A 20,408-nucleotide genomic window follows, 5' to 3' on the forward strand; every position below is an offset into this window, starting at 1 on the left:
CAGACTGGCCGGCCTTGATTGCATCATGTCCCCAAACCAGCCTCCATGATTGGGGAATAAAATACTGTGAATGGCTTGATCTGATTAAAATGCTTCACCTCTTTGGTGATTATGGGGACATGTGATTGATGGCTCGCGCTCGGCCCCCAGCACAACATGGAATGATGAAGGAATAGTGTGCCTCCAAGGAAGAGGTTTTGGCAAATAAAATGACCTTCACACTGTGAGTCAGGTACTCACCTCTTTTCTAATCAGACTGAGTTAGGGCCACATGACCAAGCTGTAAGCAGAATGGCCTTCAGGTAGCAAGGTCATGGATGTCGAGTAAGCAGAAAGGAATATTGGGTTTGGTAGGCAGATTGAAATCACTTTATACAATGACATCTGTGCTTTCCACTTTGAAAGTATATTACAGACTTTGCAGATTCCCCATTTTCTAATCTTCCTTATTTTTAAATGCAGGTTACAGCACCAGGTGAAAAGGCACAATCTCATAGTGGCTTCATATGATGTTGTGAGAAATGACATAGATTTCTTTAGGTAAGAATTAAAATTTTGTAAAGGAAAACAGTGACAAATTCAGAGAGAATTGTATCTTTCTGCCTCAGATTCCTCATATTGTTCCTGACATGTAGTAAAAGATGCTAACATTTTTTGTTTATTTTTCCTTAGAAATATTAAATTTAACTACTGTATTCTTGATGAAGGCCATGTCATCAAAAATGGAAAAACAAAATTGTCAAAAGCAGTAAAACAACTGACTGCTAATTATAGGATTATTCTTTCTGGAACACCAATCCAGGTAATTATTTACCTTTTCTTTACTTGGCATTTGACAGTGAATTAAAGAAGAGGTTTTTTTTTTTTAGTTTTTGGAATAATTTCCAATAATTATCTTGCTTTTATAATGGTTCATTTGGTATGTAGCAGTATCTGAGCAAACCTGGTTTTAAATCTCATAGTTTAAAATGTGATTTTAGGCTATAGTAGCCCATGAGTCCGGAGAAGGCGATGGCACCCCACTCCAGTACTCTTGCCTGGAAAATCCCATGGACGGAGGAGCCTGGTGGGCTGCCGTCCATGGGGTTGCAAAGAGTCGGACACGACTGAGCGACTTCCCTTTCACTTTTCACTTTCATGCGTTGGAGAAGGAAAGGGCAACCCACTCCAGTGTTCTTGCCTGGAGAATCCCAGGGATGGGGGAGCCTGATGGGCTGCCGTCTATGGGGTCGCACAGAGTCGGACACGACTGAAGCGACTTAGCAGCAGCAGCAGCAGCCCGTGAGTCAGGAGGCAAAGCCCAAGTGCAGTTAGAAGGGCTTCACTGCAGGAAGGCAGCCCGCCACGGTGAGCCAGAGCTTAAGCAGAGTGAGAAGGGCTTCTGGAAGGGGTAAACAGATAGGGTGGTACCTTAGGATCCACACATACTGGGAAGGCATCCAAAGTGGAAAAGTGTGGGTGTTTTTTTTTTTTTTTTTGGTTTTTGTTTTGTGAAACTCCAAGTAGAATTGGAAAGAACCTTTACCTTTTCTCATGACCCATAAATACTGGGTAGACATGACCTATAACCAAACTCTTCTAGGTTTTCCTGCGTTGAATAAATGGTGGTGATGGCCAAATTTCTTAACTCTTGCTATTAATCTTAGTCTCAGAAAAACCAGAAACATATTCATCATTCTGCTCTATTTACAACTTGATAGAACCGACCAAAAAGATTTAAATACTGTGGACCAAGGCTTATTGTGGTGGAAAAGACTTTAAGTTCCTCTAAATAGGATATTTTCTCGAAATTTTACACAATAAAACGTAGACTCATATCCAGAAATATAGTGATAATGTCTCTCATCTATGTCATTACAGTGGGCTTTCATTAATGTTTTATTTTTTAAGTGTAAGGAAATAATCCTAGCACACAAGATAACTGGTGTTCCTCTCTTATATTCAGAACAATGTTTTGGAGCTGTGGTCATTATTTGATTTCCTCATGCCAGGATTTTTGGGGACTGAACGCCAGTTTGCTGCTCGGTATGGTAAACCTATATTAGCAAGTAGGGATGCTCGAAGCTCCAGTCGAGAACAAGAAGCAGGTAGGAAAAAGAGATACCATTATATATTCTATGCACGTGAATCTAATTTATATCTAATTTGAGGAAGTCATTTAATTTTCTTAGAGAAATGAGAATAATAAATAGAATAAAATTAATTCTGTTAATTTTTAACAGGTGTTCTTGCAATGGATGCACTGCACCGCCAGGTCCTGCCATTTCTTTTGAGAAGAATGAAAGAAGATGTTTTACAGGATCTACCACCCAAAATTATTCAAGACTACTACTGTACTCTCAGTCCTCTCCAGGTTAGGAGTCTGGTGATTGTGGTTGTTGATGCTGTGTCTATTACTGGAATGCTTTGAATAAGTCATAAAGGTAGTGAGTAAAGGGATTTAGCCTTTGGTTTTATTGCTCTATCTAGCTTCTACTTCCTTAGACTTCAGGAATATTCTGTTTCAAACAGGTGTAGAGAAAACCTAAGTGAATCTGTTTGGGTATATAAGCACACATATGGGTTTGTGCATTTTCAACACAGCATTAATACAAAATCTACTGTCATAATCGCTTTGTTATATGTCTCGAGTTAATTGGAAAAGTTGGAACGTTAAAATGATAAAGAAGTAAGTAAGCCAGTGATAAAGAAGTAAGCCAGTGTTTTTTAGGGCCAGAGGTCTGCCTGTGATGTCTTACAGCAGCATTATAGGTGTATACATCAGGGCTGAGTTGGGAAGTGGGACCTCATCTCTTCTGAAGTATTGCCAGTAAATTTTCAAGAGAAGTACTGCCATCTGCCCAGTTCTGATTTTGTACATAGAGACCATTGTCAAAGGCGTTTATTGTATGCCTTTCCTTGTGTAGTATTTGTGTGTGTGTGTGTGTGGGTATTTTTGTAAGGGGAAGCTATCTCTTGTCTTAGTAAAATATGGCCTATACAGAATTTTCTCTTTGAATGTTTATGTTGTGTTCTAGGTTAATAAGCATCAGTCTGTGTCAGTATCAGATGATTTCAATTCAGTTCAGTTGCTCAGTCATGTCCAACTCTTTGCAACCCCATGAATCGCAGCACGCCAGGCCTCCCTGTCCATCACCAACTCCTGGAGTTCACTCAGACTCGTGTCCATCGAGTCGGTGATGCCATCCAGCCACCTCATCCTCTGTCATCCCCTTCTCCTCCTGCCCCCAATCCTTGCCAGCATCAGTCTTTTCCAATGAGTCAACTCTTCTCATGAGGTGGCCAAAGTATTGGAGTTTCAGCTTCAACATCAGTCCTTCCAGTGAACACCCAGGACTGATCTCCTTTAGAATGGACTGGTTGGATCTCCTTGCAGTCCAAGGGACTCTCAAGAGTCTTCTCCAACACCACAGTTCAAAAGCATCAATTCTTTGGTGCTCATGACCACAGGAAAAACCATAGCCTTGACTAGATGGACCTGTGTTGACTAAGTAATATCTCTGCTTTTTAATATGGTGTCTAGGTTGGTCATAACTTTCCTTCCAAGGAGTAAATGTCTTGTACTTTTCATGGCTGCAGTCGCCATCTGCAGTGATTTTGGAGCCCCCCAAAATAAATTCTGACACTGTCTCCACTGTTTCCCCATCTATTTCCCATGAAGTGATGGGAGCAGATGTTTCTGAATGTTGAGCTTTAAGCCAACCTTTTCACTCTCCTCTTTCACTTTCATCAAGAGGCTTTTTAGTTCCTCTTCACTTTCTATGATTTAGTATGGTTCAAATGAATAAAAGATACATAGACGTATCTGCAAAATAGCTCCTTTCCCCTTCAGTATACAGACAATTAATCTTTTAGTATTTATCTACCCAACTTCAGTTTTGTGGACAAAACACTAATTTAAATGCTAAGAGCTCCGTGATATTATCTACATCATTTCTCGGCCCCCATCCCTTGTTTGTAAAAATCGGATTAATGTTTGTTGAAAGAAAAATTTCAGAGTAATGAGATGAAGACTTTAAGTATGATAAAGAAAAGGTGCCATATGAAAAAACCTGAGATATTATGGTGGTATTATAACATCAGCATAAAACACATTTAAGTAGTCTGGAGGAAGGGAGCTGGAGAGAGAAGTGACATCTGGGTTTGTTTTGCACCTATAGGTTTTTATTCTCTGACTTCTGTTCTTTAGCACTGTAGATTTCTTCCCTTTCACATTGTTTTAACATATACAAAGCAGGAACCCAGACTCATAAGGAAATACTTAAAACTTGGTGTGGGTTCTGTGGTTAGTATCTGTTTTAAAACTTGGTCTTTTGAAACTTACCTGTTAGGGTCTTGACCATGTAACTTCACTTAAGGAAGACTTCCTCATTTACTTATAAGGGTTCAGGTTCTCTTTTATCGGTAACTTATTTACCTTCTTGAATAGAGTGGGAAAATTGAATTTAGGATTATTTGACTATTTAAAAAAAAATATTTTAGCAGCTGAACAATGTGTTAAACTTGTTTTCTAAATGTAATTTAAGAGGAATCTACCACGATGCAGTGGATCACCTATACTCAAGTAGGTTGTGTAATTTATTTTCTTCGATGAGGGCTGATCTACATTGCTGTTCTTACTGGCCTTTTTTAGTTATGTTTTGAACAATTGAAAAAAATATACTTACTGCTTTTGTGGGGAATTTACAGGTTCAGCTCTATGAGGATTTTGCTAAGTCTCGTGCCAAGTGCGATGTTGATGAAACAGTTTCTTCAGCTGCACTTTCTGAAGAAACTGAAAAACCAAAGCTTAAAGCTACAGGTCATGTATTCCAGGTACATACTATAGCCCACTTTTTAAATGTTGAAGAATGCTCTTCAGTACAGCAATGTTTATATGAAACACTGAAATATGGATTTATCTGATTTTTTCAGTTTTGTGTATACATTCTTGAAAATAGGTAAAAGCCAATTTAATTAATTTTCATGTTAGTATAATTAGTAATAGGTAATTTAATATTAAAATTAAAGTGAAAACTGCAGTATGTTATTACATGAAGAGTTTTGCTTCCTATTCATAAAATATTTGAATACCTACCACAAGGCAGTAATTTTTCTAACCTCAGGGGTTAATTAAAGCAGTGAATAAGATCCTAGGGGTGGAAAATACAATAAAAAACATGTATCATGTAAAAGAAAATCAACTATGGGCTTATACAGTATAGGAGTCAGGGTAGGTAGTAGTTTCTCAACAGGATGAGCAGGGATATACTGAGAAGGTGACATTTGAGCAAAGATCTGAATGAAGGTTGAGGCATGTAGATTCGTGGGAGGAAATGATTCCTGGCAGAGATATTACATACAGTACAGAAGTCCTGAGACAGATGATGAATGTGCTTGAGAAAAAAGAGAAAGCGTCAACTCATTTTTTCTTTCCCTTTTGAAATATTCCACTGTAGAATATCTCCCAATCCCCCCTTGTCACCAAGATATGAAGATATTAAAATACTACAGCATTTTTAAAGGTAGAAACGGGAAAAGGTGATTTTGAAAGCTCATACCTCTCCCAGTTTTATCATAGTGCCCAGCAGTGGAGCTTACTGATACAAATCTGTGTGCCAAAAGTGAGACCCAAATCATAGGCCCAGTAAATGACAAAGACAAGGGTATGGCTGAGTCAGAGGAAACAAACCTGATTCTCAAACACAACTACATAGTTCCACCTTCCCTTTCCCACCACCAGACATGTTGGATCAAAATACTGTGTAGAAGGGAGAGATACACAGATTTAAAAGGATCTTACGAAGCTTTCATACCCACTAATGTTTGAGGAACCTTCCTTTAGGAAATGATGTCTAATTCTAGAATGATCTAGCAACATTATAAGGCACTTTCAGTTCAAAAGGGTTAGCTGTAGGAGCTCTTAAGACTTTTTGTCATGAGAAGGTCATTGGTCTAGTGGGGAAGATAGACATCACAGTACAATTTATAGGTTATAAATTCTCTCACAGAAATAAACACAAATTGCACAAGAAGTACAGATGAAGACATAACAGATAAGATATTTGAACTGGTTCCTGAAGAATGAATAGGAGTGTAAGAAGGTGAAGAAGGGCATTCTGGACATGCGGTAGCACAGGACAAGATCCTGAGATACAGATATTTGTGTCATGGGAAGGAGACTCATATATGCTTTTTTCCCTCTTAAAGGCATTACAGTACTTACGTAAACTGTGCAACCATCCAGCATTAGTCTTAACACCTCAGCATCCGGAGTTCAAGAGTACTACTGAAAAACTTGCAGCTCAGAATTCTTCTCTCCGTGATATTCAGCATGCCCCTAAACTCTCAGCTTTGAAACAAGTAAGTGCATCTTTTAAGTGTTAGATGTGTGTTGTACGTTCCTGATCTGTAACAGTAGATAAATTTGCTTTTCCGAAGGATTACTGATTGATTTACCATTTTCAGAAACTTTGGTTAAATTTTTCATACAACTTTTTAAAAAATTGTGGTAAAGTATAACAACTGCCACTTCAACTGTTCTTGAAATGTAGAATTCTGTGGCATTAATTACATCCAGTGTTACGTACCCATCACCACTATTCCAGAATTTTTCCATCATCCAGATAGAAACTGTGTACCTAAATTTATTTATTTGTGGCTGCACTGTGCAGCACACAGGACTGAACCCGTGCCCCCTGCAGAGGGAGTGAGAAGTCTTAACCACCCGGCTGCCAGGGAAGGCCTGAAACTCTACCTATTTAGCAGTAACTCCCCACTTTCCTTTCTATAACCCTGGGAACCTCTAATCTACTTTGTCTGTATGAATATGCCTGCTGTAAATATTTCATGTAAGTGGGATCCCATGTTTGTTCTTCAGTGGTTGGCTAGTTCTCCGTACGCCCGAGTTCCCTTTGCGTCCCAGCATGCACCAGCACTTCACTTTTATGGCCAAATAATGTTCTTCCACTGTTGCTGCCACCACCACCACCACGTTGCAGGCTTCCCTGGTGGCTCAGATGGTAAAGAATCCACCTGCAGCAGGAGACCAGGGTTCCATCTCTGGTTCAGGATGGGCCCCTGGAGGAGGGCATAGTAACCCAGTCCAGTTCTCTTGCCTAGAGAACCCCCTGGACAGAGGAGCCTGGCGGGCTAGGGCCCATGGGCTCACAGGCAGCCACACTGAGCACAGCGCAGCAAGCCACATTTCCTTTCCCAGTCATGTGCGGGTGGACACTCGGGTTGCCTCCACCTCTGGCTGTTGTGAATAATGCTGCAGTGAACATTGCCTTACGAGTATCTGTCTGAGTTCTTTTAGGTATAGATATGAGAGTGAAACTGCTGGGTTACATAGTTATTCTGTGGTTAACTTTTGAAGGAACTACCAAACCTTTCCACAGTGGCTGTAACGTTTACATGGCAAGCCATGTGCCAGGGTTCTGACGCCTCTACATCCTCCCCAAGATTTTCCTTTTTCTAATTTAACCATCACTGTAGGTATGAGATGGTGTCACATTGTTGATTTGATTAGTTTCCCCTAATGACTAATAATGGTGTTTTTTTCATGTGCTTATTAAGACATATCTTCTTTGGAGAAATACCTGTTGAAGTTCTTCAACTATTTTTTCATTGGACTGTTTCTTCTGGTTGAGTTTTAGGAGTTTATATTCTAGATGTTAAGCCTTTATCAGATAAATAATTTGCAATACTTTCTCCAATTCTATAGATTCTTTTCACTTTCTTGATAATGACCTCCATGGCTTCTGATGAGAAAACAGGTGTTAATCTCATTGAGAATCCCTTTCACATGAAGTCACTCCTGGGCATTCCTGGTGGTCCAGTGGTTAGGACTCGGCAGTTTCACTGCCAGGGCCTGGGTTTGCTCCCTGATCAGGAAACTTAAGATCCCACAAATCATGCAGAGCAGGGGTAGTGGGAGTCACTTTTCCCTTGGTGTTTTCAAGGTTTCTCTTTTTGTCACTGTGATTATCACTCTGATTATGACGTATGGTCTTGTGGACCATTTGAATTTATTTTTCTAGAAACTGCTCACTCTGCCATTCTGCTCACATCACTTGTAGTACATCATATCACAGACGGTGAGCTCCTTATTGCAAAACTTAGCTTTTAGTTTACCCTTAAAAGAAAGCCTGTTTAAGATCTGGACTTCATTATTGTTTTAGGTTTTATAGCTTTTCTGGCTTAAGTTTTATTGAGAATAATTAATGGATGAAGAGTTTTGATTTCACATGGGCTAGAGTAGAAAATATTACATAACGATAGCCCAAAATGCTAACCTGTTTTTCAGGTCACAGGTAAGTTAACCTTTTCTCACCACGAAGAGAAGCATTTATTTCAGTGAGACTGATTGCCTGCTTTTATGAGACACCTGTATATAACAAGCGATTCTTTCTTCAAGTTGCTGTTGGACTGTGGTCTGGGAAATGGCAGTACTTCTGAGAGTGGCACGGAGTCTGTGGTAGCCCAGCACAGGATACTGATCTTCTGTCAACTTAAAAGCATGCTGGATATAGTAGAGCACGATCTGCTCAAACCTCATTTACCCTCTGTCACCTACTTGAGATTGGATGGTAGTATACCTCCTGGTCAGAGGCATTCCATTGTTTCGCGGTAAGTGTCTTCTAAAACTCATAAATAAGTTTTAGTAAGTGTATTACTATTACTTCCATAGAAGTTTGCCCACGAGCTACTTTGACTTAATACCTGAAAATGTGTTTTATTATATAATTCAACCCAACTAAATCTTTACCTTTTTAAAATACAGAACTGCAGAAATATAATTGAGTAGTTTGTTTAGCTAGGAGGAAAGACCTCTATTAGGAAAGCATCCTTAAGGGCATGAAAGAAGTTTAAGGCATCAAAAGAGAGAGGTAGCTGTTTCCCCTTCATCTGCATTTGGTGGTTGGGGGTAAGAGGTGGCAAACAGGTGGCTTAACTATGATCTTTACCCTCATCTCTCCCGCTGCACTGGGAACAAGATGGAAGCTGGCCTGGCCTGGAAGCAGTCTGAGTGCAGTGTTTCTTACATGTGGTCTGCTTTAGAAATCTCAGTGGTTCGTTTAAAATGCAGATTCCTAGGATCTGTCATGCAGGCTGCTGACTTCAAAGCATTTTTAACAGACATTCCTAAGAGATCTTAAGGCACAAATCAGAGCCCTAGGAAGGGACTCAAAACCCAGGCTTGACTCCAGACTCCACCATCAAAGCAGTGTTCTCTTGGGCACTAACGTTTCTTATCCACACAGCCTGGGTCTCTTTCAAATAGTAATATCCTTATAGAGCTACCGTAACAAATAATATAAAGCATATAAAGCAAAGCCTGGTGATTGTCTCAGTCAGTAATAAATGATAGCTTGGTAATGTTAGTTTTTCTTTTCCCTAGAAGCTACTAGATGTCCTCTGTCAATATCTTCTAGGACTAGTATGATTTTAGCAACCCTTTCCACCCTAATCTGCCTTCCCTGACTGATCTGACCTTTTCCCACACTATTCTGTCTCCATATGTTAAAGGTTCATACTTGGGTTTTGTCTTAGTGTTCCATTTTTGAAAACTACTCAAGTACATTTTGCAGTTGGACTTAATTGCTAGGTATGAACTTTCTAACATGTTACAGAATACCTTTTCTCTCCTACTACAGATGTTATGTCTATTTAAAAGAAGGTGGTCTCAACTCTAGTGGTCACAGAAATGGCTGTATCATGGATTTATAAAGCAACGTTCTTATTTGTGTTCTTTAGTATTTATTAAACTTTTAAGTGTCTATAATTGGAACTTAAGGAAGCAATGTACTAATTTTATTTTTTAATATCTATGTTTTCAGGTTTAACAATGATCCATCCATAGATGTTCTTTTACTTACAACTCATGTTGGTGGCCTGGGGCTTAACTTAACAGGCGCTGATACCGTGGTATTTGTGGAGCATGACTGGAATCCCATGCGTGATCTACAAGCCATGGACCGGGCCCATCGCATTGGACAGGTAAAAAGTCAGCACTCACAGGTGTTAACTTGCGCACTGGGAATAATACTTCCCCCAAAAGACAAAGTCTTGGTTTGAGTTCCTATTTTTATGTTAATAAGTGTTGTGACATTAGGTAAGTCACTTAATTTTGTTGCACAACTTTCTCACATTAAATGAGGTGCTTGGGCCAAGAAAACCTGGGATACTATCCATTCCTAATATTCTGTGATTGCAAACATTTTAAGGTCTTGGGCACAGATTTTAAAATAAACCTGCAATCCTAATTCAGTAGTAGTCAAGTACCTAAAACAAGCATACAAATCCCTCTGATTTGGTGAATCTCAAAGCTTAAACTATTTATTTGTGCTGCTGCTGCTGCTGCTAAGTCACTTCAGTCGTATCCAACTCTATGCAACCCCATAGATGGCAGCCCACCAGGCTCCCCTGTCCTTGGGATTCTGCAGGCAAGAACACTACAGTTGCTTAACTTCTTTTTCTCATTCAGAAACGTGTGGTTAATGTGTACCGATTGATAACCAGAGGAACGTTGGAAGAGAAAATAATGGGTTTGCAGAAATTCAAGATGAATATAGCAAATACTGTTATTAGCCAAGAGAATTCTAGTTTGCAGAGTATGGGGACAGATCAACTCCTTGATCTGTTTACACTTGATAAGGTAAAAAACTTACACAATTTTTGTATTTATAATATATGTGTTCACAGACTTCTGGCACTACTTGGTCAAAGTATTAAAAGCGGCAGCAAAGGTGTTCACTTTAGTATCAACTAGATGATAACCCCTCGAGGGCATTTTTGATGTCCAGATAAAATTCTCGGATACTAGGGGATGTCTGAAGTTTTGACTTTCTGATTGATGGCTCTAGCGTGCTCCCTGAGTTCTCTTTGCTTAGCTGTCCTTTAGCAGGTAGGAACTATCTCGAGTCAGCTAGACCCAACTCTTCATTCCTTGCCCTGCCTCCTATTAACTGGTGACTCGAGGCAAATTAACTTCTCTGAGTATCTTCAGCCTTGGCAGGATAACAATGCCTATATTATCACAAAGGTATGAAGATAATAGGTATTTTTGTTGTTGTTTACAGAACTAATAGGTAACAATCCATTAGCAAATAATGCACCAGCTGGAAATACTGTCAGTTTAATAATGTAAAACGAACAGGGTTGATTTAAAGTCCTGTGTCGGTTCAGAAAATCAGTTGTACACTCAGTATAAATTATGGTAAGAGATAGCTTTATATAATGCAGTTAAACCAGCCATAATAACAGGGTTATCATGTCCAAATTTTAGAGAAAGTAGTTTCCCTCTGTATATTAAGCCACATTTAGAATATTATGTCTGATTCTGGGTGTGGCATTTGCAACAGTAACAAATTAGTCCCCCAAATGTGGCCAGAATGGAGAAAGATTCCTTAAGCATGTCATGTAAGATAAGGTAGAGAAAACAAGATCTGTGTAACCTAGAAAAAAGGCTCAAAGAAACATGGATTGCTTCAAATATATTTTTATTTCATTAGAATATTCTTATGGGTAACTTCTTTCAGCAAGCAGAACTGGGCTCAAGGGGTCTTCCAAGGAAGCAAGAGCTGTTGGCATAAACCATCTTAGCAGCAAAATCTGAATATGAGATCTTGATTTTTGTACTTTGTACTCTGTTATATAAGAGTGTCCTGTTCTTGGGGTAAAGGGGCATAAATAATACCTACAACTTCACTCTGAATTGGTTTGGGGAAAGGCTGATAATTTATATATCTAACCTTGTAACGTGTACAGGGAGGAAGAACAACAGAGCCCAGAGTGACACAGTTAGCAGAGTTCTTTGCAACGTTCTTAAAATTCTTCTCAAATAAAAAGCATAAAATGGTAAATTATTAGGGCAGTGGAAAATAGAATAGGCTATCTTACAAGATCATGAGCTTCCCCGTAGTTTGAAGTGTTTTCAACTCTGTTGAAAAAGTGCTGTGTTAGAAACAAGTGTGGTATTTTAAAGAAAAAATTTTTGAAATTTTCCATTTTATCTTTCTTCCAATTAAAGGATGGCAAAGCAGAAAAAGCTGACACCTCTACTTCTGGAAAAACAAGTATGAGATCAATTCTTGAAAATCTGAGTGATCTTTGGGATCAAGAGCAGTATGATTCAGAGTACAGCCTGGAAAATTTTATGCATTCTCTCAAATAACTATCAAATATTTTAAATGCAATTGCTGCTAGTTCAGTAACATTTCTGCTGATATTCAGCAAATTTCAAAGTTTATGGTGAACTTTTAGCTCAATTTGTAAATAGATCTGAAGAATATTCAGCATAACGCTGGTCCTTGTTTCACTGGGGGGAACAAGTTATTCTCAAACATTTGCACTGTATTAAATTTAAATGTTAATGTGAAAATAGTTTAAATTTTACACGCTGAATAGCTGCAGAGCAGAGGAACCAAACCAGGTTTACATGTGCTACCATGGGGTGTTCTTACAGGGAACGAGCCTCCTCTTTACATAGTCACACTTTGTACAGGATAATATCCATGAGTACTTTAGTGTTCATGTACATTTTTTCTTTTAAATAGAACTGGTTTTTTATAAATGATTAAAACTAGGGCTTTTTTTTTTGTATAAAAGCCTTAATGAGCCATAATTTTAAGAATAATGACTACAATTATTCGTTACGCTTGGAACATGAGAATCTTAGAATGAATTAAACCAGGCCCTTGCTGGAAACGTTTATATATTTAATGCAGAGGCATAGTGTTTTTCAAATCTTTAACATCATTTTGTCAACTTTTAAAATATTATCAACTATTCTAAATACAGGTAATGTTCTATTTAAGCCTATCATAACATCCTGTTAAGAGGGTGTTTTTTAATTTATCTAAGGGCTAGGACATAGCCAGATTCAGAGAACATATGTACTCAATAGGTTTCAATCATATATATAATATATTTTTTGTAACTATGAACATATACAGTTTTCCAGAAGTAGATTTTACACTGTTTAGAATTTCAAAACCTATGGTGAGAAGACTGTTTATTGTAGTAATGCATGACTGAAGCATAAAAGGGAGAAATGATTCCTTTATATACACAAACATACATAAATACACATATCTATATGCACAGGCATACCTGTCCTGCATCTGAAAAGGTGCTTGGTATTGGCACTAAAATCATGTAGTTGTACTGGGCAGCAATAATTGGGCATGAAGCTGATTACTGTTAGAAAAGTGAGGTCAATAGCAAGGGTGGGTATATGTATATAGATATGCATGTATGTGTACATATATAATTTTATAAATTTCACACATAAATTAATACATGCCTGTGTGCATATAAATATGTATGGATATATTTGTATATACATGTACAGGAAATAGACATCCCCCAGGTTTGTGGCTGGCCATACACATAGGCATCGGTTTAAAAACCATCAGACCTCAGCTGTAAAATAACTTTGTTTAAAGTTATACTGTTCTGCAGCATTTAGACATGGACGTGTGTCACATTTCAGTAGCTTTGACAACTATACTGTAACATTAAACATAGCATTCCACAAGAGAATAAAAAAAGATTTAACTGTAAAATATGTGTAACTGTGTGTTATTTATAGGAAATGATCACTAGAAAAAGCAAAAGATTAATTTAGATACATCCTTAAAAAAAGAAAAACCTCTTTTTTCTAATGGTTATTTTTCTCATTATTGAGAATTTATGTCAAATTCAATAGAAGACCAGAAGGAAATTCTTGACTTTATATAGAACATCCAAACAGTAAAGCTGTTTGGGAATGTGACCACTTAGAGGCAAAAGTGGGGAGACTATAAGAACATAATCTCAGTACAATCTTACATGTCCTGACTAAAGATAGACCTCCCCAATTTCCCAGAACACTTGCTGGCATCATCCAAATTGACTGTAGGAGCATATGTTATCAAGTGCCAGAGTAGACGATGTGAGGCTCTAAGGCAAAAACTTGAGTTGTGCCAATTAACAAAATATTTGCCATCCAACAAGTCAGTGTCAGACATCAAAAACTGCCTCTTGGGACTTACCTGCTGGTCCAGTGGCTGGAAAAACTGGACAGCTACATGAAGAAGGATGATATTAGAACATTCCCTAATACCACAGACAGAAATCAACTCTGAATGGATTAAAGACCTGAATGTAAGGCCAGACACTAAAACTCTTAAAGGAAACCATAGACAGAACACTCTGTAATATAAATCACAGCAAGATCTTTTTTGACCCACTTAAGCATAATGAAAATAAAAACTAAATAGTACCTAATTAAACTTAAAAGCTTTTGCACAGCAAAGGAAAGTATAAGACAAAAAGACAGCCCTCAGAATGGGAAAAAATATTTGCAAACAAAGCAACTGACAAATGATTAATCTCTAAAATATACAAGCGATTCATGTAGCTCAGTATAGGAGAAAAAAAAAAGGGTGGAAGACCTAAGTTGACATTTTTCCAAAGATGACATACTGATGGCCAGCAAACGTGAAAAGATGCTCTCTACACTGCTAGTTTTTAGAGAAATGCAAATCAAAACTACAATGAGGTATCACCTCACACTGGTTAGAATAGTCATCATCAAAAACTCTACAAAGAATAAATGCTGGAGAGGGTAAGGAGAGAAGGCAACCTTCTTAGTGGGAGTGTAAATTGATGGCAAACAGTATGGAGGTTCCTTAAAAAATTAAAAATAGAACTGCCGTATGACCCAGCAATGCTACTACTGGGCATACACACAGAGAAAACTAGGATTCAACAAGACACAGGTGCGCCAGCGTTCACGGCAACAGTATTTACAGTAGGCAGGACATGGTAGCAACCTGAACGTCTGTAAACAAGAGGAAAGGATGAAGATGTGGTGCATTTATATAATGGTTGGTATATCACTCAGCCATAAAAAGGAACAAAATTGGGTCATTTGAGAGTGTCATGCACGGTGAAGTCAGAAAAACAGATACTGTTTATTAACACATATATGGAGTCTAGAAAAATGGTACAGATGATCTTATTTGCAAAGCAAAAATAGAGGTGTTGAGAACAAACATACAGATACCAAGGAGGAAAGGCGGGAGCACTGGGAGACGGGCATTGACACATGTGCTACTGATGGCTGTTGCCGTCGTTCAGTCGCAAGTCACGTCTTACTCCTGTGACTCCGTAATCTGTAGAGTGACAGAGTGCCCGTGGGCTTTCCCAGGCAAGAATACTGGGGTGGGTGGCCGTTCCCTCCCGAAACCAGGTATCACACCTGAGTCTCCAGCTGACTGCCGACCAGAAAACTTGTAAATGGACGTTTGATGTTACTGCAAATAATACAAAACAGATCTGGGGGGCGGAAACCAAATGTGTCTCCATCTCCATTTTGGTTCTTGCAGAGCTGGGTAAATGGTGTCATGAGGAGACATGAACACTGAAAAAGGAACAGATTGGGAAATGGGAGAGCAGGAAATCAAGAATTATCTTCTGGTTGGTAAATTGAGATCCTTGTATCAAAGTAGAGATGCTGACTTAAAGGAAAGGTCAACCTGGAAATATAAATTTGGGGAAGACAATATTTGTAAGATGTGTGGGACCGAATGAGATCTACAGTATTATTTATATAGTGAAGTACTATACAGCAGGGGAAAACCAATGGGTATAAAGTGGATAAGTCTCAAAAACTTGAGGTTGAATGCAAAAATAATATGTATAGTTGAGTCTACTTATATATACTAAAAACAGGCAAAAATGAAACACTTATTTGATACATACAAATCACATACATTGTTATTTCACATTTGAAAAATAAAAAACTGAGTGACATTCATATGAACAACACATTGATAATGTCCTACTCTGGTGATGGAAGTAAAGCCCAATGCTGTAAAGAACAATACTGCATAGGAACCTGGAATGTTAGGTCCAGGAATCAAGGTAAATTGGAAGTGGTCAAACAGGAGAGTGAACATCGACATTTGAGGAATCAGTGAACTAAAATGGCCTGGAATGGGTGAATTTAACTCAGAGGACCATTATATCTACTACTGTGGGCAAGAATCCCTTAGAGGAAATGGAGTAGCCATCATGGTCAACAAGAGAGTCCAAAATGCAGTACCTGGATGCAATCACAAAAACGCCAGAATGATGTCTGTTCGTTCCCAAGACAAACCATTCAACAATATCACAGTGATCCAAGTCTGTGCCCCAACCATCATGCTGAAGAGGCTGAACAGTTCTGTGAAGACCTACAAGACCTTCTAGAACTAACACACAAAAAAGATGTCCTTTCCATTACAGGGGACTGGAATGCAAAAGTAAGAGCTCAACAGATACCTGGAGAAACAGGTAAATGTGGCCTTGGAGCACAAAATGAAGCAGGGCAAAGGCTAATAGAGTTCTGCCAAGAGAACGCACTGGTCATAGCAAACACCCTCTTCCAACAGCACAAGAGAAGACTCTACACATGGACATCACCAGATGGTCAATACCGAAATCAGATTGATTATAGTCTTTGCAGTCAAAGATGGAGAAACTCTATACATTCAGCCAAAACAAGACCAGGAGGTGGCTGTGGCTCAGATCATGAACTCCTCATTGCCAAATTCAGACTTAAATTGAAGAAAGTAGGGAAAACCACTAGACCATTCAGGTATGACCTAAATCAAATCCCTTACAACTGTAAGGTGGAAGTGACAAACAGATTCAAGGGATTAGATCTAATAGAGGGCCTGAAGAACTATGGATGGAGGTTCGTGACATTCTACAGGAAGCAGGGATCAATACCATCCCCAAGAAAAAGAAATGTAAAAAAGCAAAATGATTGTCTGAGGAAGCCTTACAAATAGCTGAGAAAAGAAGAGAAGCGAAAGGCAAAGGAAAAGATATACCCATTTGGCAGCAAAGTTCCTTTTGCAAAAGGCAAAAGGAAAGATATACCCATTTGAACGCAGGGTTCCAAAAAATAACAGAGATAAGAAAGCCTTCCTAACTGGTCAACACAAAGAAAGAGGAAACAATAGGATGGGAAAGACTACAGATCTCTTCAACAAAATTAGAGATACCAAGGGAACATTTCATGCAAAGATGGGCACAATAAAGGACAGAAATGGTATGGACCTAACAGAAGCAGAAGACATTAAGAAGAGGTGGCAAGAATACCCAGAAGAACTGTACAAAAAAGATCTTCACGACCCAGATAACCACGACAGTGTAATCACTCACCTAGAGCCAGACATCCTGGAATGCGAAGTCAAGCATCACTATGAACAAAGCTAGTGGAGGTGATGGAATTCCAGTGGAGCTGTTTCAAATCCTGAAAGATGATGCTGTGAAAGTGCTGTACTCAATATGCCAGCAAATTTGGAAAACTCAGCAGTGGCCACAGGACTGGAAAGGTCAGTTTTCATTCCAATCCCAAAGAAAGGCAATGCCAAAGAATGCTCAGACTACTGCATAATTTCACTCATCTCACACTCTAGCAAAGTACTGCTCAAAATTCTTCAAGCCAGGCTTCAACAGTAAGTGAACCGTGAACTTCCAGATCTTCAAGCTGGATTCAGAAAAGGCAGATGAACCAGAGATCAAATTGCCAACATCGATTGGATCATCGAAAAAGCAAGACAGTTCCATAAAAAAATTCAAATTCTGCTTTATTGACTATGCCAAAGCCTCTGACTCTCTGGATCACCATAAACTTGAAAATTCTTCAAGAGATGGGAATACCAGACCACCTGACCTGCCTCTTGAGAAATCTGTATGCAGGTCAAGAAGCAACAATTAGAACTGGACATGGAACAACAGATTGGTTCCAAATCGGGAAAGGAGTACATCAAGGCTGTATATTGTCACCCTGCTTATTTAATTTATATGCAGAGTACATTATGAGAAATGCTGGGCTGAAAGAAGCACAAACTGGAATCAAGATTGCTTGAGGTTGAAATATCAATAACCTCAGATATGCAGATGACACCACCCTTATGGCAGAAAGTGAAGAAGAACTAAAGAGCCTCTTGATGAAAGAGGAGAGTGAAAAAGTTGGCATGAAACTCAACATTCAGAAAACTAAGATCATGGCATCCAGTCCCATCACTTCATGGGAAATAGATGGGAAACAGTGGAAACAGTGTCAGACTTTATTTTCTTGGGCTCCAGAATCACTGCAGATGGTGTCTGCAGCCATGAAATTAAAAGACGCTTACTCCTTGGAAGGAAAGTTACGACCAACCTAGACAGCATATTAAAAAGCAGAGATATTACTTTGCCAACAAAGGTCCGTCTAGTCAAGGCTATAGTTTTTCCAGTGGTTATGTATGGATGTGAGAGTTTGACTATAAAGAAAGCTGAGCGCTGAAGAATTGATGCTTTTGAACTGTGGTGTTGGAGAAGGCTCTTGAGAGTCCCTTGGACTGCAAGGAGATCCAACTAGTCAATCCTAAAGGATATCAGTCCTGAATATTCATTGGAAGGACTAATGCGGAAGCTGAAACTCCAATATATTGGCCATCTGATGTGAAGAACTGACTCATTTGAAAAAACCCTGATGCTGGGAATGAGTGAAGGTGAGAGGAGAAGGGGACAATAGAGGATGAGATGGTTGGATGGCATCACTGACTCAATGGACATGAGTTTGAGTAAGCTCCTGGAGTTAGTGATGGACAGGGAGGCCTGGAGTGTGCAGTCCATGGTGTCACAAAGAGTCGGACACAAATGAGCGACTGAACTGAACTCTACCAAACACAATGGGAGAAGCTTGAAAACCAGTGAGGAGGGAGAGGACATAGGCCAACAGCTCACACAGTCACATTAACCTCAGAAGTAGACCTCGAGGCAGAAACTATTATTTGGAGTAAAGAGGGGTATCTCATAATGATAAAGTGATTTCAGTTAACCAGGAAGTTAGAACAACTCCAAATTGATATACACCTCAAAATCCATAAAGGACAAATAGACAACTACTTAAAAGGAAATGGACAGGGAATATTAGAGATCTTAACACACCTCCTTCAGTAGAATAAGCAGACCCTCCCACTCCCAAAAAAGGCAACAGTATATAAGTAATTGAATAATACAGTTAACGAACATGACAACTGCCCTAACTGCAGAATACAGTCTTTGGAAGCTTATGTGTAACATTCACCAAAGCTGACCATATGCTGAGTCAATGCAAGTCCCAGCAAATTTTTAAAAAAGTAAAATCACATATACAGGGTTTACTTTCTCCACTCCTATTGAAGAGAGTGTAGTAGTGGCATAAAGATGGATCAAAAATATGTTTGAGGCCCTTCCTTGTGTAATATGGCAAAAAAAAAGAAAGCACACACATCAGAAAATAAGATACACAACTTTTGACTTACAATGATTGTCTATGTAGAAAATTCCAAACAATCTACAAGAAAAGCTACTAGAATTGAGTTTAGGAAGTTCTCAGGATACACAGTCAACATACAAAAATTAAAATGTATCTCTATACGTTTGGCAATAAAAAATTAGAAATTGAAAATTTTAAACATGTATATGATAGCACTGAAGTCCATAAAACAAGTCTTAGAAAATATTTAAAAGGTTTGTGTGCTGAAAACTACAAAATGCTCATGAAAGAAATAAAAAAGATCTTAAAAAATAGAGATACACATTACATTCATGGATTCAAAACTGTTAAAGATTGCAGTTTTCTCCATTTAGGTCTATAGGCACAAAGCAATTCCAATCAAAATTCCAGGAGAACATTTTGTAGAAATAAAATGGACTCTAAAGTTTATATAGAAAGGCAAAGGAGGGTGTCCCTGGGGCTCAGTGGTAAGGAATTCGCCTGCTAATGCAGGAGACACATGGGTTCCATCCCTGGTCTGGGAAGACCCCACATGACGCGGAGCAACTAGGGCCCTGCGCCACGTCTCCTGAAGCCTGTGTCCTCAGAGCCCGGGCTCCACAAGAGGAGCCACTGTGGCGAGCAGCCCAAGCCCGCAGCTAGAGAGCGGCCCCCACGGCGCGGGAAAAGCTTGCGCGCAGTAGCAGACCCGGCACGGCCAAACTAAAATGTAGAAAGGCAAACGAACCCGATCATAAAAAACAACTATGAAAAACGAAGCAGTTGGAAGACTTAAACTGCCAGATTTTAAAGCTTACTGTAAATGTAATCAATAGAGTGTCGTACTGGCATAAAGACAGATTACTGGAACAGAATTCATTTCCTACAAAAAATGACACTAAAATTCTATATAATAACACAAATTACCAATTGATTTCCTACAAAGGTGCTAAAGCAATTCAATGGAGAAGATAATCTTTTCAAAAACGTGTCCATATGCTAAAAAAATCCTCACAACTCCAAACATACCTTACCTCTTCTGCAAAATTTCATTCAAAGTTAATCATGGACTAACATGATTAACCTAAAGCTGATTAACTTCTGTAGAAACAGAAAACATCAGAGAAAAACTCTGTGATGT

The 20,408-nt window shown here is 38.9% G+C and overlaps 1 protein-coding gene across 1 annotated transcript in view; it reads left to right on the forward strand.

The window, feature by feature from the left end:
- BTAF1 (B-TFIID TATA-box binding protein associated factor 1) overlaps positions 1-13,497 on the forward strand; it is an 84,863-nt gene extending 71,366 nt beyond the window's left edge. Inside the window, exons 29-38 of the mRNA XM_068961470.1 lie at positions 463-540; positions 673-802; positions 1,946-2,087; positions 2,223-2,353; positions 4,690-4,815; positions 6,190-6,342; positions 8,399-8,610; positions 9,822-9,981; positions 10,469-10,639; positions 12,014-13,497. Of these exons, the coding sequence (XP_068817571.1) occupies positions 463-540; positions 673-802; positions 1,946-2,087; positions 2,223-2,353; positions 4,690-4,815; positions 6,190-6,342; positions 8,399-8,610; positions 9,822-9,981; positions 10,469-10,639; positions 12,014-12,157 (1,447 nt within the window). The 3' untranslated portion in view covers positions 12,158-13,497. The remainder of the gene's footprint in view (positions 1-462; positions 541-672; positions 803-1,945; positions 2,088-2,222; positions 2,354-4,689; positions 4,816-6,189; positions 6,343-8,398; positions 8,611-9,821; positions 9,982-10,468; positions 10,640-12,013) is intronic.
- The last annotated feature ends 6,911 nt before the right edge of the window (positions 13,498-20,408 follow it).

This window comes from Capricornis sumatraensis, chromosome 23 (genome assembly GCF_032405125.1).
Source record: "Capricornis sumatraensis isolate serow.1 chromosome 23, serow.2, whole genome shotgun sequence".
Classification (NCBI taxonomy): Eukaryota; Metazoa; Chordata; class Mammalia; order Artiodactyla; family Bovidae; genus Capricornis; species Capricornis sumatraensis.